Source organism: Caenorhabditis remanei, chromosome IV (genome assembly GCF_010183535.1).
Source record: "Caenorhabditis remanei strain PX506 chromosome IV, whole genome shotgun sequence".
In the NCBI taxonomy this organism is placed as follows: domain Eukaryota; kingdom Metazoa; phylum Nematoda; class Chromadorea; order Rhabditida; family Rhabditidae; genus Caenorhabditis; species Caenorhabditis remanei.
Genome location: NC_071331.1, coordinates 22363416 through 22387037, shown reverse-complemented (window position 1 = coordinate 22387037; position 23622 = coordinate 22363416). Strand labels below are relative to the sequence as shown.

Here is a 23622-nt window from a genome sequence, read left to right as displayed (position 1 = left end):
CTTCAAAAAATAAGTTCTAACCATTCAAAAACCAATTTTTAAAAATGCAAAAAAGTTTTGACCCCTGGAGGAATCGAACCCCGGTAGTATTTTTGGTAGTGTCTACCTTAACCATCTACCCCTCGGCCAAGCTGAAAATTGTCAATTTAATGGTTTTTTTTGGTTTTTCAAAGGGATTTAAGGTGAAAAATGGGATCCTACGCAAATTTTAAGTCTAGACTGGCGTGTCGTTGACGCGATTTGAGGGAAATAGTCAAAATCGGTTGCTTTTGGGTCATTTTGAACGATTTTTGATTATTTTTTTGCCAAAAACATCAAAAAACGCTTAAAATCTCAGAAAAATAAGTTCTAACCATTCAAAAACCAATTTTTAAAAATGCAAAAAAATTTTGACCCCTGGAAGGATCGAACCCCGGTAGTATTTTTGGTACCTGTCTACCTTAACCACCTACCCCTCGGCCAAGCCTAAAACTGGCGTTTTTATGGTTTTTTTTTGGATTTTTTTGGAGTTTTGAAGGTAAAACATGTGATTCTACGCAAATTTTAATTCTAGACTGGCGTGCCGTTGACGCGTCTCAAAGAAAACTCGAAAAAATGCTGTTTTTACTCAATTTTTGCCATTTTTTTGGATTTTTTTCAGATTTTGCATTTCTGAATTCTTTTTTTCCCGTCATAATTATACACGTCATCTGCTTTTTTTTCTTCTCATTGTCTCTGACGCCTTCCCGTTTTCTCACCCATCTCAAATTTCCATCGTTTCTATTTCAGGAGGGTCAACTCAGCTGTCTTTCAGTTTTTTGATTAAACTACATTTTGAAAAAAAAATTACAAGATTAGGTGGATTCTTCCTACGACACAAAATAATCTGCAATCTGAGGAGGTGAGTTCTGAGAAATTTAGCGAAAAAAAAATTTTTTTTGAAAAACTTTTTCAATTTTGAGAGCACCTACCTGGCTCTCGCCGATTTGCTACATTTTCAAATAAACACCATCTGAAAGATCAAGTCCAGAGCTACATTTTTGTAGTTGACAATTTTTTAATCCGACCCCTCCCCATCGAGTTACACCTGTTCAAAGCTCAAAAACCCTCTATTTCCAACTTCAAGGCGCTATAACTCCCTAATCTACATCTATACATGAAAACTACAAACTAGTAAAATATGCGAAATTCAATTCTCTACACTTTTTCATTTTAAAATTCTCAAAAATCTCTATTCCTCACCGAGAAAACTTGATAATAGCATCCGAGGGCAGGAGACGCAGAGATACGAGAGCACTCTCGTATCTCTGCGTCTCTTCTCACCTTCAAACGTCTGTAACTCCGCGGGGAGGGGAGATATCGAAAAACGGTCAACTACAAAATGTAGAGCGTGAAAAGGGCTATCCGTTGGATATAAATTTTAGAGGGGTCGGGTGGCCTAGAAATCCAAAAATTGGGAAAACTAGTCCGCGAGTTATTTTCAGCTTCAGGGGTAATTTTGATCTGTTTTCACCGATTTTCGCCGATTTTAACACTAAAAACCTTGAATTCTCACGGTTTCTTTCAAATTCTTCAATTCCAGACATTGTCACAATGAGCTATCTATCGATTTGGTCAAGACGAAAAAAGTTGGAATGATTTCTCGGGTGTCCACCGTTCTACTACTACTTTTTTGTAGTTTTTTGACGGTGGAGAGGTAAGTTGGTGTCTGTCTGTGTGTCCAAATATCCGGATATCCACATTTTCCAGCATTTCCCAAAACGAGCTCAACGAGCTTTCCCGTAAATTCAAGTACTACCATTCGGCGGTCCGACCGGCGGCACCGGATAACTTTGTATCCGATCGAAATGGAACGTTTTTCAATATTCCTGTCGAAATACACTTATTAGCTACACGTATTGTTAATGTGAGTTTTTTGTACTTTTTAATAAACAAAAACTAAAAAAATTTTTTTTTTGAAATTTTTTTTCTTTGAGGGAGGTCCCCAAGTCTCCAGGTCTTAGAAATGTGTCTTATATTATATGAGTTCTTAGAACGTTTTATGAACTAGATCTTTGTAGTTGACCACTTTTTGATCCCACCTCTCCCCATCGAGTTACACCGCTTTAAAGCTAGAAAACCCACTATTTCTAACATCAAACCGCTATAACTCCCCAAACTACATCTATACGTGAAAACTACAAACTACAAAAATATGGAGAATTTAATTCTCTACATTTTTCCATTTTGAAATTTTCAAAAATCTCTATTCCTCACTGAGAAAACTTGATAATAGCATCCCGAGAGGGAGAGACGCAGAGAAACGAGAGCACTCTCGTTTCTCTGCGTCTCTTCTCACCTTCAAACGTCTGTCACTCCGCGGGGAGGGGAGATATCGAAAAATGGTCAACTACAAAAATGTAGAGCATGAAAAGGGCCATCCGGTGGATATAAATTTTAGAGGGGTCGGGTGGCCTAGAAATTCAAAAATTGAGAAAACTAGTCCGCAAGTCAAAATCCCTCAAAATCGCTCAAATTTTTCGGTTTTTTGAGTTTTAAATCGATTTCTTGAAATATTACAGCGCAATCTTTATCTGGAAGTAATAATCGTCATGTCCTGGATAGATGAACGTCTCCGTCTGCGAGAACTAAAAGATCGCTTCTCAATGCCCTCAGAATACCCGCCATGGCATCCATCACTAGTTTTCTCTCCACCAATCACCTCAAAATATACAACACTCGCGCCAACAACAGGAACAATGAATAGCTACAGTACGATCAAGACTACGGTAGAGTGTCAGACGAACGCGTGGAAATATCCATTCGAATCGTTCACGTGTACCGTATCAGTGGCGCCCGAAGGTGATGAGACGCTTACAGTAACCCAGTTTCATGATTTGAGGACGCATACGCAAAAGTTGCTGACAAACGTGTTTTTGGGTGAGTTTTTCGAAAAAGTGTAAAAAAGTTTTTTTTTTTCAAAAACAGAACTTGATCTAAAAATCCGTCAGTTGTAACTTAAGGCTACTGAAAATGTGATATTCGTGTTCAGCTTGCCGAGACGGTTCAGAAAAGTACCCACAAGCCTAGGTTTGCAGCGATTTGGGTCTCGACACGATTTACGACGGGTTACTGTAGTTTTCGTGGTGGGACCCAAAGTGAGCGGAATACAGGCTTGTGGGTACTTTTCTGAAAGTTTTTAACAAGATGATTACGGTTAGTATTACAAAAATGCAAAAAAATCGGTCTTAAAGCAAATAGTTCGTCCTGAAACAGAGATACGGGTGTTTTCGTGGTAGGACCCAAGTTTTTGAGAATCTAATAATAATTTTTAAATTCAGCTCGTTTAGAGCTTTCAGAAAAGTACCCACAAGCCTAGGTTCTGACCACATAGGGTCCCGCCACGAAAACTACAGTAACCTGATTAGGCGGTACTGTAGTTTTCGTGGTGGGACCCAAAGTAAGCGGAATACAGGCTTGTGGGTACTTTTCTGAAAGCTAAAAACGAGGAAAATCTGAAAATTGTAATTTCGAAAGCTGAAAACGTCTACTGAGAGAATTTCAGACAGAAAAAAATTTCAGTCAAATTTTTTTTTCAATAAAATTTTTTTTCTCCAATTTTTATTCACTTTTTCAGGTGACTATCCGCAGTGCAGTCTCGAATTCATTTTCCGTTCCGAGTGGCCTCGAGCCCTTTTATCCTCATTTCTTCCCAGTATTCTTATCGTTTCATCCGTCTTCTTCGCCCAATGGAAACGGCGGAAAATTCAAATTCTAGTTTCTCTCGCAGCAATGGTTGGTATATTAATTATGGTGAGTTGAGAGGACATTCGGATAGACAGACACACAGAGAAATTTTTTTTTAAAGTGGAAAAATAGCAAAAAAATGAGTTGAAACCCCAAAAATCTGTACTTTTTTGTGTTTTTCTTGAAAACGCGCCCACGACACGCCAGCCTAGACTCAAATTTTGCTAAAAATCTTATTTTTCACATTAAAACCCTTTGAAAAACCAAAAAACTATTAAAATGACAATTTTCAGCTTGGCCGAGGGGTAGGTGGTTAAGGTAGACAGCTACCAAAAAATACTACTGGGGTTCGATTCCTCCAGGGGTCAAAATTTTTTTGCATTTTCAAAAAACGGTTTTTGGGGGGTTAGGACTTATTTTTTAAAGATTTTGGGTGTTTTGTCAATGTTTTTAGCCTAAATTTGTGCAATTTTCGACAAATTTTCAATTTTCCTTCAGTTATGCTCCCAACGACCGTACACCGCCACCACACTAATGGATCTCTGGTTATGTTCGAACTTTATACATTCTGTGTTTCTCGTTTTGATCGATTTGACACTGCCGGCCAGGAGAGTACGGTATACACTTATGGTACATGTGGATGAGGAGAAGAAACAGGCGAATCCCGTCAAGATTATGACTAGTTGTGAGTTTATTGGCGAGAAATTTTATTTTTCAGTTCATTATTCGAATTCAGCTCGTCGAGAGCTTTCAGAAAAGTACCCACAAGCCTAGGTTCTGACTATTTTGGGTCTCGCCACGAAAACTACAGTAACCCATTGTCAGGTTACTGTAGTTTTCGCGTCGAGACCCAAATTAGTCGGAACCTAGGCTTGTGGGTACTTTTCTGAAAGCTCTCGCTAAACCACGCATAATTATTAAAACGAAAATACAGATATTTTGGGTCTTAAAGCGAAAAAGTTGTCTTGAAACAACAATCCGGGTTTTTCGTGGTAGGATTCTTTTTTTTTGAAAATTTCATTATAATTTTCGAATTCAGCTCGTCGAGAGCTTTCAGAAAAAAAAACCCATTGTCAGGTTACTGTAGTTTTCGCGTCGAGACCAAAAGTAGTCGGAACCTAGGCTTGTGGGTACTTTTCTGAAAGCTAAAAACAAGGGAAATTCGAATATTCTACTCAAATTGATTTATCGGATTGATTTTTTCCCTTAAACTCAACTAATTTCCAGCCGACACCGAACACACTGGCCCACTTCGATTCGTCAACCATGTCATCGATTATTTGATGAAAAAAGAGTACAAGCCGAGGACTACGGTAGTCACCGCGTGTCCGGGACCGGTAATTTTTTTAATTTTCAACAATTTTTAGCTTAAAATTCTAAAATTTCCGTTCCAGACACCAATTCAACGTCAAATCACTACTGCCATGTTGGGAAATCGCAAGCGCGGCGCCCTTTTTTGTATTCTCATCTCCTATCTACTATTTTGCTGATTTATGCATCTATTGTCATAGTTATTGATTGATTTTTTGTCGGAAAAATGAATATTAGTTTTTTTGATTGTAAAAATTGAATTCAGGAGGTTGAGAGAATTCAGAAAAGTACACACACGCCTATATTTTCTGCAATTTTAAATTGATTTTGCATTTTTCTGGCTTATTTTTTGATTTTCAGGCAAAAATTAGTTTTTTCTTCAGAAAACCAGCTGAAAATGCTCAAAACCACCTAAAATCTCTATTTTTCACAAAAAAAAAATTTTTGGGGTACTGTAGATTTAAAGGCGCAAGTAAATTTCCCTCGTGGGTCTCGACACGATTTTTTTATTTTTCAATTTCTTTATTTTTCAATTTTTTTTCATCAATTTTCCTTCATTTTCCATCATTTTCCACAGTTCTTTTGATGTTTCCCATCGGAATTCTCACTTTTTAATTGAATTTTCCACTTTCCGACACTAAAAATCACATTTTCGCCGAGAAAATAAATAAAATTCCAGCAAAAACATGAAAAACAAGAGAGAACGTGAGATTTGCCTGAAAGCACACACCGGATAATGTACATAATTCACGTGCGCGGATTAAGCAGAGAAAAAGAGAAAAAAAGAGAGAAAATTGGTGTAAATATATACTAGTTTTCCCCCTTTTTTGAGGTTTCTGCTCGGAGAATGATGCAATTTTTGGAAAAATGAGATTTTCGCGGGATTGCAAGCTAAAAATGGAGGTTTTAGGGTTGGAAAATGTGAAAAAATCGTGAAAAATCAGTCTGGAAATGCTAGAATTTATCTTTTTTCAGCGAATAATTGGAAAACGTTTTTCAAAAATTCAATTTTTTCGAAAAGTTGTAAAAATGCGATTTTGAGTCAAAAACCTGGTTTATGGGTTAAAAAACTCTACAAATCACGAAAAATTGGTCTAGAAATGGACAAATTCAAGTTTTTTAAGAAGAAAATTTGAAAAAAAATATCTATTTTTTCTAAAAAGATAGAAAAAATGTATTTTTTCTCTACTTTCCCGCTGAAAATTATCGGAAAGCTCATAAAATTGACTTAAAATGTCTAATTTGAGCTGAAAATACGATTTCCGTTCGAAAAAAAATAAAAAATGAACCAAAAAACATTTTTTGAGCAAAAATTCCGATTTTCAGCTTTTTTTCTCAAAATCCCCGCTAAAACTGCATTTTTCGGCTTAATATTGGGATTTCCAGCCTGGAAATATGAGTTTTTTGAAAAAATTTCAAAAATCCCCAAAAACCAGATTAAAAAACCCCAAAATCCATCCGTGGCCGAACTTTCCATCTGGTGGCCTAGAAAACCAAATCAGCGGAAAACTAGTCCCCGGGCTCGAATTTTTCGTTTTTTTTTCACTTTTTTTTGCGTGAAAAATGTCAAAAAACACAAAAATCCCAATTTTCACCTCAAAAAACAGGGGAATGTTCTAGAAATTGCATCATATTTACTCCGTCCCCCTTCAATGTCCTCTGGTGTCTAAAGGCGTCCCCCCTCCCCGCTGGTCACTGCCGCGCGCGTGTTGTTTTCTATTTTTTGAACCGTTTTTTTTTGTTTTTTTCTTCTAGAATTTTCTGTTTATTTTAGTGATTTTAGTGATTTTTGGGTGGGAAATCGTCCAGAAATAGGCTTAGTAGGCTCTTAGGTGTAAAAATTTGTTAAAAATACGGATTTTGACTCAAAAATCGCTGAAAAACGAGATTTTTGAGCTGAAAATGGTGAAAATTCAGCGCAAAATGCTCAGAAATTAGTTTTCCGACTCAAAAATTATAATTTTAATGGGGCCAAGGGAAAAAACGCGTTTAACGATAATTGATTAATTGATAGATTATTGAATTTATTGAGTCGGAAAACCTAATTTCTGAGCATTTTTCCCTGAATTTTCACCATTTTCAGCTCAAAAATCTCGTTTTTCAGCGATTTTTTGGGTTAGAATCCGTATTTTCCCCCCACTCGTCAGTCATTTTCGTCTCTAATCCGCTGATTTACGGCTTCCCCTTGTCCCAAGTAGCGTTCTTCCGAGGATTCCCCGATTCTTCTCGAAAAATTGGGGGTTTTCCTCAATTTCGAGAAGAAATCCTTCGAATTCGGCCACAAAAACTTCATTTTCGACAGATTTCGCCTCTGAAAAGTGTGAAAATCCTCCAAATCCGCTTCGAAACCTTCGAAAGTCCCATTTTCAGTCAGTTTTCACATAAAAACGCTGAAAATCCTTAGTTTAAGCTCTGGAAAAGCTGAAAATCGCCATTTTCGGCTAATTTTGACCGATTTTCACTCTGAAAACGGTGAAAAACCATCTTTTTGAGCACAAAATCTCCTGTTTTGGCTCATTTTGACCTGGAAAACCGCTCGGAAATCGGAAAACTACTTGGGCTTGAAATACCATGAAAATATTCATTTTTCATCAATTTCAATCCAAAAATCGCGATTCCGACCGATTTTTACCTAGAAAATGCTGAAATTCCGTCTCAAGTCTTGAAACTGGCGAAAATGTTGAGTTTCTCAGCTTGAAAAGCTGAAAATCGCCGTTGTTGGATGATTTGTACCCGAAAACCCCTCATTTTCAACCTATTTTTCATGTGAAAACGCTGAAAATTGTAGTTTTGGTTTGAAATACCGTGAAAATTGTCATTTTGATGAATTTATCCTCAAAAAACACAGGTTTTCGACTAATGTTCTGCTTAAAAACGCTGAAAATCCGCTGGGAAATGGCCGAAAATCGGAAAATCCTCACTTTGGCTTGAAAATGTTTATTTTTCATCAATTTCCACCCAAAAAACACAGTTTTCGACCGATTTTCGCCTAAAACTCTGAAAATTCGCTCGAAAATGGGAAAATCCTAATTTTTCACCAATTTCCACCCCAAAAAACTCATTTTTCGACCGATTTTTCGCTTAAAATCGATGAAAACTCCGCCCCCTGATGCAAGGGCGCTCCACGGCACTCCTCCCCAGCAGTTCCGACCGCCCCTGAGCATCGCTTCTCCCGTCTTTTTACATTTTGCACGTCTCTCTCTGTTTCTCTGCACTCTCTCGTCACCACACACTCTCTCGTCGATGGCTTTGGATATTAGAGAGTGAAGAAGTGAGAGACGCAGAGAAAGTGTATCGAAGGAGAGGAGGAGGAGGTCATTCATATAGCAAAGTTCCGTCCGTTTCTCGCTTTTTTTTTTACTTTTTTTTTACATTTCTTATGTAAGGAGACGACGAGGAGAGGGAGAGATTGATAAGAATCTGATGATAGATTTCTCACCACCTTTCATCCCGTTTTTCTGACGTTTTAACAGGGAGAATGGGCGGTTTTTTTGGGTATTTTAGGCCCGACAGCTGTTATTTTTAGTGATTTTGAGACATTTTGAGGGTTTTTACCGGTATAACGCTATCGGGACCGAATTTTAGGCGTTACAGCCGATTTTCAGACGGTTTTTGGGGTATTTTAGGCCAATTTGAGACATTTTTGATGGTTTTTTAACGAGATTCTTGTCCCAAAAACTATCTTATCCGAATTTTAGTCTCTTTCAGTTTCAGGGGATTTCAACCTGAAATGACTCGTTTTTTTGAGATTTTCAGGCAGTTTTTGGGGTATTTTAGGCCTATTTGAGACATTTTTGATGGTTTTTAACGAGATTCTTGTCCCAAAAACTATCTTATCCGCCGAATTTTAGTCTCTTTCAGTTTCAGGGGATTTTCAACCTGAAATGACTCGTTTTTTGAGATTTTCAGGCAGTTTTTGGGGTATTTTAGGCCAATTTGAGACCTTTTTGATGGTTTTTAACGAGATTCTTGTCCCAAAAACTATCTTATCCGCCGAATTTTAGTCTCTTTCAGTTTCAGGGGATTTCAACCTGAAATGACTCGTTTTTTGAGATTTTCAGGCAGTTTTTGGGGTATTTTAGGCCTATTTGAGACCTTTTTGATGGTTTTTAACGAGATTCTTGTCCCAAAAACTATCTTATCCGCCGAATTTTAGTCTCTTTCAGTTTCAGGGGATTTCAACCTGAAATGACTCGTTTTTTGAGATTTTCAGGCAGTTTTTGGGGTATTTTAGGCCTATTTGAGACATTTTTGATGGTTTTTAACGAGATTCTTGTCCCAAAAACTATCTTATCCGAATTTTAGTCTCTTTCAGTTTCAGGGGATTTCAACCTGAAATGACTCGTTTTTGAGATTTTCAGACGGTTTTTGGGGTATTTTAGGCCAATTTGAGACCTTTTTGAGGTTTTTAACTATACAAAAACTATCGTAACTGAATTTTAGTCTCATTCAGTTTTAGAGGATTTCCATCTGATAAGACTCGTTTTTCTGAGATTTTCAGGCGGTTTTTTGGGGTATTTCAAGCCCAATAGCTGTAATTTGAAGGAATTTGAGACATTTTCGTTGGAAATAGGTGGTTTTTGAAGTTCTTAACCGGTTTTCTGTCCTTTAGAATGATTTTTTTACGTTTTGGGCGGTTTTTTTTTCGAGTCTTTAGTCCCAAAATCTGCGAAAATTGGCGGTTTTTTGAGGTTTTCGACAGGTTTTGAGTGAAAATTGGCACTATGTATTTCAAGCCGAACAACTGTTATTTGGTTGTAATTGGATTTGTTCTGTTTCTTGGTGGAAATAGCTGATTTTCAGTTGAAGTGCTGAAAATAGTTTACTAAGTCCGCCCGTACTTTCTTCTCACTTTCCGAGAGAGAGAGAGTAGGAAATGTATCAGATGACCAGTTGACACAAAACGTGCGATTTACGACGGAATTTCTCTTGTAGGAAGAGATTTTATCGCCGGAATCGATTTTTCAGTTGATTTTTGACAAAAAATCACTGAAAAACTGATTTCTGTTGCGAATCTTAGTTCTCTGTCAACTTGAACTTTAATGTTGGTTTAGAGCGCTTCCGATGTTCTCCTTTTGCACTTTTTGACAGTTTTTAGGTCAAAAATCCGTTTTTTTTGGGCTTTTTCGCTGTAAGTTTCAGCCTAAAACCAGAGTTTCAGCACAAAAACTTGAATTTTAGGCCTCTAAACTCTTAAATTCACTTTTCATCCAATATTTACTCAGTTTTCTCGAGTAAATTGGAAATTTTTTTTATTTTCTTTTACGATTAACTTCTGCCCCTTCGAATCTGCCAGAATTGTTCAAATTCTCCTCTTTTCCTATTGGATGGGGTGCCTTTGACGCGTTTTTAGCGGAAACGTTACAGTCTGGGGTGTCGTTGACGCGTTTTCAGCTGAAAGATGAAACTGGGGTGTCGTTGACGCGTTTTCAGCTGAAAGATGAAACTGGGGTGTCGTTGACGCGTTTTTAGCGGAAACGTTAAAGTCTGGGGTGTCGTTGACGCGTTTTCAGCTGAAAGATGAAACTGGGGTGTCGTTGACGCGTTTTCAGCTGAAAGATGAAACTGGGGTGTCGTTGACGCGTTTTTAGCGGAAACGTTAAAGTCTGGGGTGTCGTTGACGCGTTTTCAGCTGAAAGATGAAACTGGGGTGTCGTTGACGCGTTTTCAGCTGAAAGATGAAACTGGGGTGTCGTTGACGCGTTTTTAGCGGAAACGTTAAAGTCAGGGGTGTCGTTGACGCGTTTTTAGCGGAAACGTTAAAGTCAGGGGTGTCGTTGACGCGTTTTCAGCTGAAAGATGAAACTGGGGTGTCGTTGACGCGTTTTCAGCTGAAAGATAAAACTGGGGTGTCGTTGACGCGTTTTCAGCTGAAAGATGAAACTGGGGTGTCGTTGACGCGTTTTCAGCTGAAAGATGAAACTGGGGTGTCGTTGACGCGTTTTTAGCGGAAACGTCAAAGTCTGGGGTGTCGTTGACACGTTTTCAGCTGAAAGATGAAACTGGGGTGTCGTTGACGCGTTTTCAGCTGAAAGATGAAACTGGGGTGTCGTTGACGCGTTTTCAGCTGAAAGATGAAACTGGGGTGTCGTTGACGCGTTTTCAGCTGAAAGATGAAACTGGGGTGTCGTTGACGCGTTTTTTAGCGGAAACGTTAAAGTCAGGGGTGTCGTTGACGCGTTTTTAGCGGAAACGTCAAAGTCTGGGGTGTCGTTGACACGTTTTCAGCTGAAGATGAAACTGGGGTGTCGTTGACGCGTTTTCAGCTGAAAGATGAAACTGGGGTGTCGTTGACGCGTTTTCAGCTGAAAGATGAAACTGGGGTGTCGTTGACGCGTTTTCAGCTGAAAGATGAAACTGGGGTGTCGTTGACGCGTTTTCAGCTGAAAGATCAGATCTGGGGTGTCTTAGATGCGTCATCCTTTGGCCTCACCACGACTTTATTTCTTGATTTCCAATTTTATGAGATCATACTGTTGTCTCATGTTATTCGACGAATTTAGAAGAGAAATAGACGGAGAAAAACAGCTTTTTTGGTGTTTTTAATGGGGAAACGTGCGATTTTTCGCATGTTTTGTGGCGAAAACACGTTTTTCAGGGGTTCTAGTCATAGAAATATTGATTTTCTCGGATTTTCCGATAATTTCCAGCCAAACCGATCTAAAATTCGTGTCAATCGATGTTTATAGTGGAAATCCAGAAATTTAGCTGAAAATGGCGATTTTACAGGTTTTTTGACTGAAAAATCTACAATTTCCGGAATTTTCACGATTTTGGACCAATTTTTGGTTGAAATACTCTATTTTTGACGATTTTCCATCGATTTTACCCATAAGCTCCGCCCATTTTTGCTTAAGCTCCGCCCATTTTAAAAGTGATTTTGGAGATCTTTCACGCAGAAATAGTCAGTTTTGACTCTGAAACTCGAAAAATGAGTTTTTCTTCGGAAAAACATGATTTTTCATAGTTTTCGATTGAAAATTCAACGTTTTCATCGATTTTCAGCCAGAAAAAATTGGATTTTGTCGAGAAAATAGCATAAGCTCCGCCCATTTTCCGTTTCTTCAGCCTGTTTTTGGCCGAGAAACGCAATTTTCAGCGAATTTCCGGTCGAAAAATGCAAATTTTCCTTAATTTTCCGTCAATTTTTCGTCATTTTCAACCCAAACTCCGCCCATTTTCGCCATTATTGCAGGAAATGACGCCGATGATGGATCCATCGACCTCATTGGCCAATTTCACATTTGGGAATTTACAAGAGTTATGTCAGAATCAGACACATCTCATCATTACAAACACAACCGCCGCCGCTGCTGCGACTACCAAAACACCGCCTGGAGCACTGTTTGGTGAGCATTTTAAGCTTAAAATCGAGTTTTTACACCCAAAAATTGGGACATCCGGACACAGAGACAGACAAACCTCGAAAAAATGCGAAAAATCTCATATCTGGGGTCCAAAATCCAAAATTTGAGCGATTTTTCGATGTTTCGGACTGAAAAACAGTGTGAAAAAAGCGAAAAGTTGATTCAGAAAGTGGAGAAATCGAGTTTTTACCCCCAAAAAATTGGAAAATCCGGACACACATACAGACAAAATACGAGAAAACTTTGGATTTTTGCCTAAAAATTTGGATTTTTCACAATTTTTTAAAGTTTTTGGACATCCGGACATCCAGACAGGCATCTGGACAAAGTGACACACATGTGGACATCCGGATTACTCAATGGACAGACACACAGACAAACAGAAATCGAAAAAAACAATGGTTTTAACCAAAAAAGTGGATTTCGACTGTTTTTTTAAACACATTTTGCGCTCAAAATTGAGATTTTTCACAATTTTTTAAAGTTTTTGGACATCCGGACATCTAGACAGACATCTGGACAAATCGACACACATGCGGACATCCGGACACTAACGCATGTGGACACACAGACAGACAGAAATCGAAAAAAGCAATGGTTTTTAACCAAAAAAGTGGATTTTCGACTGTTTTTTTTTACACATTTTGCGCTCAAAATTGAGATTTTTCACAATTTTTCGAGGCTTTTGGACATCCGGACATCTAGACAGGCATCTGGACATCCGGATTACTCAATGGACAGACACACAGACCGACAGAAATCAAAAAAACTGTGTTTTCGACCGTTTTTTCACACATTTTACGCTCAAATTTGAGACAAAATTGGCTTCCGGATCTGAAAAGTCTTCTTTTTATGCTGAAAATTGAGTTTCCAGCTTCAAGCATGGATTTTGGACTCCACAACTCAGTTTTCAAGCTCATAATTGAGAGTTTCCGAACTGAAAACTCATTTTTTGTGCTTAAAGTTGTGTTTTCACTCTGAAAATTCGAGATTTTTGAGTCAAAAATTGATGTTTTGGCTCGAAATTTCACAGTTTTTGAGCTAAAACCACATTTTTCAGTTCAAAAGTGTGTTTTTACTTCGAAAATCAGTTTTCAGCTGTCAGAAATCAATTTTTGAGCTGAAAATTGACTTTCTGAACAAAAAACTCAATTTTCTGGAAATTCAGTTGAAAATCAAATTTTCAGCCTATTTCAGCTCACAAATCTCCAATTTTGAACTGAAAATCACGAAAAATTCACGATTTTCCATCAAAAATGATGATTTTACATTGAAAAATGACTTTTTAGAGCTATAAACCTCGAAAATCTCTAATTTTCTCTCAAATTTGCAGTCTGGGGAGTGGGTCTCCTATTCGTCACACTCATCAATATGTGTGCAGTCGTCGGAATTGGAGTTATGCGATATCTCACAAAGAATACGTATAATCAGGTGAGATTTGGAGACGTTTTCGACTGGAAAATGCGGTTTTTTCGACTGAAAATCCCACTTTTCCGGGTCAAAAACTTGTAAAAATGACATTTTTTGGTCCACAATCTGATTTTCCGTCTCAAAAACCTGGTTTTCAGCATGAAAATGACATTTTTTGGGTCAAAAACCGCCAAATTTCGATCCAAAATGATCATTTTCATGCTGAAAACCAGGTTTTTGAGACGGAAAATCAGATTGTGGTCCAAAAAATGTCATTTTACAAGTTTTTGATCCGAAAAAATGGAATTTTTGGTCTAAAAACGCGAATTTTTCCTCTAAAAACACCAATTTCAGATGAAAAATTGCTCAAAAATCACTCAATTTTCAGATAATCACACTATTCGTGGGTCTCGGCGTCGGTTCGCTGTCCGGATCGAGTTTCTATCATTTGCTGCCACAGGTACTGTAATTTGTCTGGAAATTTCTGGAAATTTTCATAGCGAAAATGTGAAAATTGGACGAAAATTCGCGGATTTTTGCTCATTTTTCATCATTTTCAGACGAATTTTCTCCCATTTTCAGTCTGAAATTTTCCAGGCGCACCCGAGTCTAATGGAAGAAGTTGATGAGAACGGAGAGAAGACGTGGGAATATCTTCATATGGCTCATATCTCAATTCTCGGAGTCTACGCATTCTTTTTCTGCGATAAACTCATCAAAATCATTCTGGAAATCAGAAAAGTGAGTTTTTCTGGATGAATTTCTATGCTGAAAGTGTTCAAAAAGCGTCGAAGATGCGCCAGATTGCTTCATTTTCAGATAGAAATCACCCAAAAATCCTGTTTTCGATGAAGAATCCAGTAAAAATGTGATTTTTTTTCAGGCCAAAAATGAAATTTCAAAGTTGAAAAATGCTGAAAATATCAATTTTATCGAAAAATTGGCATTTTGAGCTCAAAAAGCACATTTTCAGATAGAAATCCATCCAGAAATGAGAGTTTCCATCAGAAAACTCGATTTTCAGTCAGAAATTCATCAAAAATTACCTGAAATTTTATGCGAAAACCTAATTTTGCACACGAAATCTATTTTCGAACTGAAAAAGTGCTGAAAAAGAGATTTTGTGTGAAAAATCCGGTTTTCGCATGAAATTTCGGTCAATTTTTGATGAATTTTTGACTGAAAATCGGGGTTTCTGATGAAAATCTCGTTTCTAGACGGATTTCTATGCTGAAAATGTGCTTTTTGAGCTCAAAATGTCATTTTTTTTCAATAAAAATTGACATTTTCAGCATTTTCAGATTCACAATTTCATTTTGGTGTGAAAAATCACGTTTTTTTTTCATTTTTTCCAAATGAAAAACCGGATATTTTTTCATGATTTTGTCTGAAAATCCACCATTCCAGAAGAACCAACACATTCACCACCGTCGTCTATCCATCGAGAATCCGGGAATGTCTTCGGAGAGAAGCGATTCGACATTCGTCACAGAAGCAGGCGATAAGGAAGAGGAATTGTTGAGAAGTGTTCTCAAAAAAGTGAGAATTTCATCAAGAATCTCGAAAACTATGCGAAAATCTGTTGAAATCAGTGATTTTTAGTCGAAAAATGCTGAAAATTCAAGATTTTTGGTAGAAAAAGCTCGAAAATTCGATAATTTTTAGCTGAAAATGACCGATTTCAGACGAAAAATGATCATTCTCTGCTGATTTTGAGCTGAAACTGACAGAAGAATCGTCTAGAGATCAAAATCTCCAAATTTCTGACATTTATGACTGAAAACGTCTGATTTTGGACGAATTTTCTGTCAGATTTTTGGAAAGTATGAATTTCAATAATTTTCAGCTCGAAATGATGGAAGTTCAAGAATTTATCAAAAATTATCAATTTTTAGCCATTTCCAGCTGATAATGATGAGTTTTGCCTCGAAATCGGCCATTTTCAGCCAAAAATGCTCGAAATCTTGAGATTTTTCTGTTCAAAATGGTGAAATGACGATTCTGAGTGAATTTCGATTGTTTTAAGTTGAAAATCGGCGATATATTGTGGAATAATTTGCTGAAAATGAAATTGAACATTCGCCCCAAAAAATGACTGAAAATTTGTCCAAAATCAGATGTTTTCAGTCATAAATAATTGAAATTCCAAAATGATGAATGAAATCCTGCTATTTCATGCTTAAAATCAGCTGAAAATAATGCATTTTAGACTAAAATCCAGCATTTTCAGCTTAAAATGATTTTTAAATAATCTGAAAATTTCAGCCAAAACTCTTTTTCAGGGAGTAATGAGCCGTGCGGACGTCGACGAGACCGAAATGATGACTTTGGAGGATAAATCTGGAAAATCGATGGGAAATCAGGTTTGTAGTTTGTAGTTTGTAGTTTGTAGTCTGAAAAATTTGAAAATCTAAAATTTATCATTAAAATCACATTCTAACAGACTAAAAACACCAAAAATTTGTTTAAAAAAAATGAAAATGTTGTATTCGGTTGCTTTTGATGTAATGCTTGAGCCTGAAAATGGAATTTTCATCTCAAAAAGTGCAATTTTTGTTGTAAAAACCGGATTTTGAGCTGAAAATCCTGATTTTTTGACTTAAAATTGACTGAAAATGCAATTTTTGAGTGAGAATATCCATATCTAGAAATCGGTCTAAAAATGACGATTTTAGACTTAAAAATTCACGAAAATCACACTTTTTCACTCAAAAAACATTGGAAAAACTTATTTTAACTGTATTTTTTGTCCCTTTGTTTGTAGTTTGTAGTCTGTGTTAATTATAATTTAAAATCGATTAATTATCCCTTTGACACTAAAATTGACTAGTTTAGGGCTGAAAATGCTGAAAATTCACAAAAAACTGACTAAAAAAACAGTTTTTCGACTGAAAAATGCTATTTTCAAGATGAAAAAATTTATAAAAATCCGATTTAGAAACCAAAAACCGTCAAAAATGGCTGAAATTTTCATTTTTTGACTATTTTTATATTAAAAACTGTCATTTTTTGATTAAAAATCCACTAAAACGACTAAAAAAATGTCCTTGCTGGCCGAGTTTCAGTTGCTTTTCGTGTGTGATGACGTGGAACTTGTAGTTTGTAGTCTCTGTAGTCTCTGTAGTCTCAATTATAGAAATTGAATACATCATCACACGTGCTTTCCGCCAGAAAATGTTTGACTAAAGTGATTTGCACATTCACTGGCACGACACATCACTCCGCTGGACAGGTATACACATATGTATATAGCTTCCATTTTCAGCCAAAAAAATTTAAACCAAAAAACCAGTTTTACCCAAAAAATTGGGGTTTTTCGAGTATTTTAGTCTGAAAAATCGCATTTCTATTTAAAAAAAAATCTGGAATTTTCAGTATTTTGGTGAATTTTCAAAGTTTTTAGGTGAAAAATTGCGTCTTTAATTGAATTTTCAGCCAAAAATTTCAGTTTTTACTCGAAAAATTGGGTTTACGTGCATTTTCAGTATTTTGGGTGAAGTTTTGAGGTTTTTAGTAAAGAAAATGTGCGTTTTTCAATGAATTTTCAGCCAGAAATCTCGAAAAATGATGACATATATTACTTCTATTTTCATCCAAATATTCTAGTTTTTACGCCAAAAAATTGAGATTTTTATAGAGAAAATCTGGAATTTTCAGTATTTTGGTGAATTTTCAAAGTTTTTAGGTCAAAAATTCTATTTTCTATAACAATATCTTCAAATTTTCAGCATTTTTAGTCAATTTTAAAGATTTTAGACAAAAAATCATGTTTTTTGCTCGATTTTTAGCTGAAAAATCGCATTTTTATAGAGAGAAAACTTTTTGGAATTTTCAGTATTTTCGGTGAATTTTCAAAGTTTTTGGCTGAGAAATTCTATTTTCTATAACAAAATCTTCAAATTTTCAGCATTTTCAGACAATTTTCGAGATTTTCTCATCAAAAATCCTTTATTTTTCACGATTTTCACACCGAATATTGACTTTTTAGGTGAAAAAACCTATTATTTTACCTCTTTTTCATCCAAAAATTATGTTTTACCGATGATTTTTGACTGAAAATGTGATTTTCATGAATTTTTACGTCTGAAATTGTCATTTTCAGTCTGATTGCTGATGATGGATATTCTGACTCAAAAATCCCATTTTATAACGAAAATCTGGAATTTTCAGTATTTTGGTGGAAAAATGTGTTTTCAATTGAATTTTCAGCCAGAAATCTCATTTCTCTCGTTAAAACTTTTAATTTCAGTGCCAAAAATAAGGTTTTAAGCTGAAAAATTGAGTTTTTCATGTCAAAATCTTCAAATTTTTAGCATTTTCAGTCAATTTTCTAGATTTTCAGACCTTAAAACCAATGAAAACCTCATTTCCGTTTCAAAATTCGCATTTTCAGCCAAATTTTTGGCATTTTAAGACGTGTTAAAATCCTTAATTTCAGGCTCACGGCATCTGTGTTCACGACCATTCGATTGAATTCCGTGCGGGAGATTCTGCAATTGCAGCAGTCGCATGGATGATTGTATTCGGCGATGGTCTTCACAATTTCATCGACGGAATTTCGATTGGAGCGGCGTTTGCCGATTCGACACGTGCTGGATTGTCCATTTCGTTGGCTGTGCTTTGTGAGGAGTTCCCACATGAATTGGGTACGAAAATTATGAAAAATGAGCTGAAAATCGACTGAAAATGGTCTGAAATGAACAAAAATCGGCTGAAAATGATAAAAAATGACGAAAAATCGACGAAAAATTACCCAAAAAGTCGATTTTTGATCATTTTTCAGCCAAATCTCATTCTCAAAAACCTACGTATCTGATTCAGGAGAGGGTTGAAAATTTGGCTGAAAATGATGAAAATAGCTGAAAATTACCCAAAATCGTTAAAAAGGAGAGAAAAATGACCAGAAAAGTCGTTTTTTCAGTCAATTTTCTGCCATTTTCAGCCAAATCTCACTCCCCAATAACCTAATTATCTGTTTCAAAAGACTGGCTGAAAATTATAGAAAATGAGCTGAAATCTGCCTAAAATGACCAAAAATCTGCGAAAAATTACGAAAAATGACCCGAAAAGTCGTTTTTTGACAATTTTTCAGCCATTTCTAGCCAAATCTCACCGACTTTCAGGAGACGGCTGAAAATGACCAAAAATACGCGGGAAATGACTGGAAAAACTAGAGTTTTAACCGTTTTTCAGCCATTTCCACTGGAATTTTCAGCCAAATTTCACTCTCTATTAACCCACATGAATTGGGTACGAAAATTATGAAAAATGAGCTGAAAATCGGCTGAAAATGGTCTGAAATTAACAAAAATCGGCTGAAAATGATAAAAAATGACCAAAAAAGTCGATTTTTCATCCATTTTCAGCCATTTCCAGCCAAATGTCACTTCTCCATTAACCTAGTTATTTCTGTTTTTCAGGAGACGTTGCGATATTGGTTGCATCTGGAATGTCACTGAAACAGGCGATGATATACAATCTTCTCTCTGCTATCACTTGTTATGTTGGTACGTTTATCTGAAATCGCTGAAAATCTGAAAATTGAAGAAAATAACGCTGAAAACCCCGATTTTCACGTGTTTTTAGGTGGAAAAACTGTGAAAAAAACGAAACATTGATTTGGAAAGCGTAAAAATCGATTTTTCCTTCAAACATTGGGAAATGTGGATGAACAGACACAGAGACAGACGGAAAATTAAATTTTTGATTGTTTAAATAAAAAATATGGGTTTCGGGGCGATTTTTACGGGTTTTTTAGGTGAAAAGTTTATGAAAAACGAGAAAAATGCATCTAGAACATTAAAAAATAGTTTTCCTGTGGAAATCCGGACATCTGGACACACATACCTCGAAAAATTGCGAAAATTTTTATTTAGTTTCGAACATCTCATTTTTAACCGATTTTTTGGGGTTATTAACTGTCAAACAGTGAAAAAAAGCGAAAGTTCGGTTCAGAAAGTGAGTAAATCGAGTTTTTGACTGAAAATCAGAAAATCCGGATTTCTGGACACACCGACAGACGAAAAACGAGAAAACTACAGATTTTTGTCTAAAATTCGAATTTTTCTCAATTTTTTGAAAAAATTTTCGGTCATCCGATCTCCGGACAAATCGACACACATGCGGACATCCGGACACTATTGCGTCTGGACACACAGACAGACAAAATTGAAATTTTGCGATTTTGAGTCAAAAATTTCCCTTTTTTGTTGGAACTTTCAGCACATTTTTCTCCGATTTCGGCTGAAAATCGTTTATTTTTATGATGATCAGTCGAAAAATCGGTCGTTTCAAGTTATTTTCAAGCTGTTTTATGGAATTTATAATCGATTTCTTTTTCAGGATTCGTACTCGGCGTGTTCATTGGAGAGGAACCATGGGGAGCGAAATATGCATTCGGATTGGCTGGTGGCATGTTTTTGTACATCTCGTTGGCTTGCATGGTAAGGAAATGAGAGGTTTTCAGTCAATTTCAGTCTCAAAACTTCATTTTTGACTGAAAAAAACCCAATTTTCTGTCTAAAAATGTCATTTCCAGCCAATTTTTTTCCATTTTGAACTAAAAATTCTTCTTTTTTCAGGCATTTTTCAACGAGAAACTTTAATTTTATCCGTTTTTGACTGAAAAGATCTGAAAATGAAATTTTCAGCCGAAACCCTGATTTTATGAATCACTACAAAATCTCAATTCTCTGTCTGCAAATTGCATTTTCAGACAAAAACACACATATTTTTTCCGATTTTTTTTAGAAAAACTCAATTTTCGGTCTAAAAATGGAATTTCCAGAGCCAAAAATGGAAAATTTTCACTAAAAATTCTCAAATTTTTTGCAGATGCCAGAAATGAAGAAAGCAATGGAAGAGGCATTGAATGTGTCCCTTCGTCACGGAATATACGTTCTCTTCTTGCAATCGATCGGCCTATTCTCCGGATTGACTCTTATGTATATGATGGCAAGATACGGTGATTCCATCTCTATCGGAACACCACCAACGACACCACCAATACTCTAATTTTTACATTTTTATATGTCTTTGAGGGAGATTTGAATGGAAAAATGGGATTTTTTCTGATTTTTAGACTAAAAATCAGGTTTTCAATGGGAAAAATGAGTTTTTCCCGATTTTTACTTCAAAAAATCGGATTTTTCACATGAAACGTTGAGTGTTTTCCCGATTTTTATTTAAAAATCGAGGTTTTAGTGAGAAAAATGAGTTTTTCCCGATTTTTCTTATGAAAAGTTGATATTTTTTCTGATTTTCAGACTAAAAATCAAGTTTTTTTCCGATTTTTACTACAATAAATCGGATTTTTCGATTGAAAATAAGGGGTTTGAGACATTTTAATAAGAAAAAAAAATCTGAAACAACGAATTTCTGTCTGTACATCCAGCTGTCCAGATGTCTGTAGCGATTTCTGGGTGTCCAGAAAATAAGTTTTTGGTGATTTTTCAGCCAAAATTGAGTTTTTTCGACTGAAAATCATCCCGTAATGTGTCTGTAACGGCATTTGGTGTGTCCGGATGTCCAAAAATCGCTTTTAGATCGGAAAAAACTCGACTTTTCAACCTGAAAATTCCTGAAAACTGATTTTTCGACTCAAAAAAACGCGATTTTCAGTCTGGAAATGCGATTTTTGATCGGAAAACTTATTTTTTCTGGTCTGAAGATCGGATTTTCGACTTCAAACCCCTATTTTTAGTCCAAAAATCTGATTTTCCATCTGAAAGAACCAATTTTGGTCAAAAAATTCCGAATTTCTATCAGGAAAAACCTATTTTCATATAAAAGTTAATGAACACTGATTTTTCGACCCTAAAATCTGATTTCCGATCCAAAAATCCGAATTTCTGTGCGAAAAACCCAATTTTTGGTCTAAAAATCCAATTTTTTTCGAATTTTTCCCCAAAAAAACCCATGTTTCAATTCAAAATCTCTCATTTTCCCTTCGAATTTCCACACATTCTCTTTTTCTCTCAATCTGTTCCATTTCTTATCTCAATCACTCCTCAATTCAATAGGTTTCCCCCCGCCCAAATTTATCGATTTTTTTATTTTTTTTTTCTAATAATTACGCGTAATTTCATAATTTCTCCCAGTTTTCCTCTCAATTTTCATAATATTAATAGGATTTCCCCGACGATTTTCAGATTTTCAGCCATTTTCCCAGTTTTTGACCCTTTTTAAGCCATTTTCAGCCCGTTTTTTGTTGATTTGTTGAGTTTTAGAGCTCTCTATAATTAGGCCCCGCCCCCTCAACAAATTATATATTAATCGATCTTTTTTTTTGCATTTTAAGAATTGTTGCTCTCTCCGTGACTCCGCCCCCATCCATTCATCCCATCAGAATATTTTGTATCATTTTCAGTTGTTTCCCCTCCCCGTTTTTTCCAAAAAGAATGCAAACGCGCTCCATTGAGAATTTTTGTGCAATTTTCAGTGAAAAAAATGGCAAAACATTTTAGTTTTTTAGGAAAAAATTAAAATTCCGCGCCAAATCTTCTTGTTAGCAATCGCGCTCGATTGAGAATTTGCGGAGTTACGCGAAATTTGAATTTTCAGTGAGAAAATCGCAGAAAATGAATAAAATTGAGTTTTTTTCATGTAAAAATTCAAATTCCGCGTCAAAACTTCATGTGAAAAATTTGCTTTTTTTTTCAGAAATTCAAATTTTTCAAAAAAGAAACCGCTCCATTGAGAATTTTCCGATTTTTCTGTAATTTTCAGCTCAAAAATCTCAAAAAATGAGTGAAAAGTTGAATATATGATTCAAATTTTCAAATTCCAAATTCCGCGCCAAAACAATCTTGCTCTATTGAGAATTTCCCAGAAATTCAAATTTTGTGCCTAGGAAAACGCGCTCTAATGAACATTATCCGAAATTTTCAGTTTTTGAGTCAGAAAATGCAAATTTTCTGTAATTTTCAGCCGAAAAATCAACTAAAAATCATTTATTTTTTATGTCGACAAATCAAGAAGAGCGCATGAATAATTCCGGGTAGAATGAAGAGACAAGTGAGAAGAATATTGAGAAGCAAGTGGAGACCACATCCATCTGAGATCACAACGGAGATTGGCTGAAAATATTGGGGGAAAATTGATATTTTTATGGAATTTTGATTGAAAAAAGATGAAAAACACAAAAAAATCGGTCTGGAACGTGCAAAAATCGATTTTATACACTAAAATTGGGAAATCCGGATGGACAGACACACAGACAGACGTGAAATTAGAAAAATGTGAATTTTGGGTCAAAAAAGTGGTTTTGGGTCGATTTTTTAGGGTTTTCGGGGGAAAAAATGATGAAAAACACAAAAAATTGGTCTAAAAATATGGAAAAATCGAGTTTTTGGCAGGAAAATTGGGAAATCCGGATGGACAGACACACAGACAGACAAAAATCGGAAAAAATTGAGTTTTATGTCATAAAAGTGGGTTTTAGACCGATTTTTGGGGTTTCAGACCTCAGAAATTGTTGAAAAACACGAAAAATTAGTCTGGAACATGGAAAAATCGAGTTTTCCTGTGGAAATCCGGAAATCCGGACATCTGGACACACGGACAGACAAAAACTGGAAAATTCTGGATTTTTCTCAAAAAAGTGGGTTTTTCACAATTTTCAAAGTCTCTGGACATCCGGACATCTGGACAGACATCTGGACAAATCGACACACATGCGGACATCCGGACACTAACGCATGTGGACACACAGACAGACAGAACTCACCGGGAACACGATGGCCAGGATGATCTCGACGATAACGCACATTTTAGTTGGATTTTTACTCAAAATATAGATTTTCAGCGATTCTAGATAGATTTAGACAAA

General features: G+C 36.1%; 2 protein-coding genes across 2 annotated transcripts; both read left to right on the top strand.

The window, feature by feature from the left end:
• Positions 1 to 1613: 1613 nt before the first annotated feature.
• On the top strand, positions 1614 to 5195 carry GCK72_015759 (uncharacterized protein; the record flags this gene model as incomplete). Its single annotated transcript, XM_053731112.1, has 7 exons — positions 1614 to 1675; positions 1729 to 1885; positions 2541 to 2898; positions 3596 to 3771; positions 4204 to 4390; positions 4933 to 5042; positions 5100 to 5195. 7 exons carry the CDS (start codon positions 1614 to 1616, stop codon positions 5193 to 5195), a joined length of 1146 nt encoding a protein of 381 aa, XP_053585884.1.
• Positions 5196 to 12214: 7019 nt separating this feature from the next.
• Positions 12215 to 20807, top strand: GCK72_015758 (uncharacterized protein; the record flags this gene model as incomplete). The annotated part of the gene is made up of 10 exons (XM_053731111.1): positions 12215 to 12365; positions 13717 to 13814; positions 14182 to 14253; positions 14391 to 14534; positions 15201 to 15332; positions 16076 to 16156; positions 18232 to 18439; positions 19214 to 19300; positions 20136 to 20236; positions 20628 to 20807. 10 exons carry the CDS (start codon positions 12215 to 12217, stop codon positions 20805 to 20807), a joined length of 1254 nt encoding a protein of 417 aa, XP_053585883.1.
• Positions 20808 to 23622: the final 2815 nt, after the last annotated feature.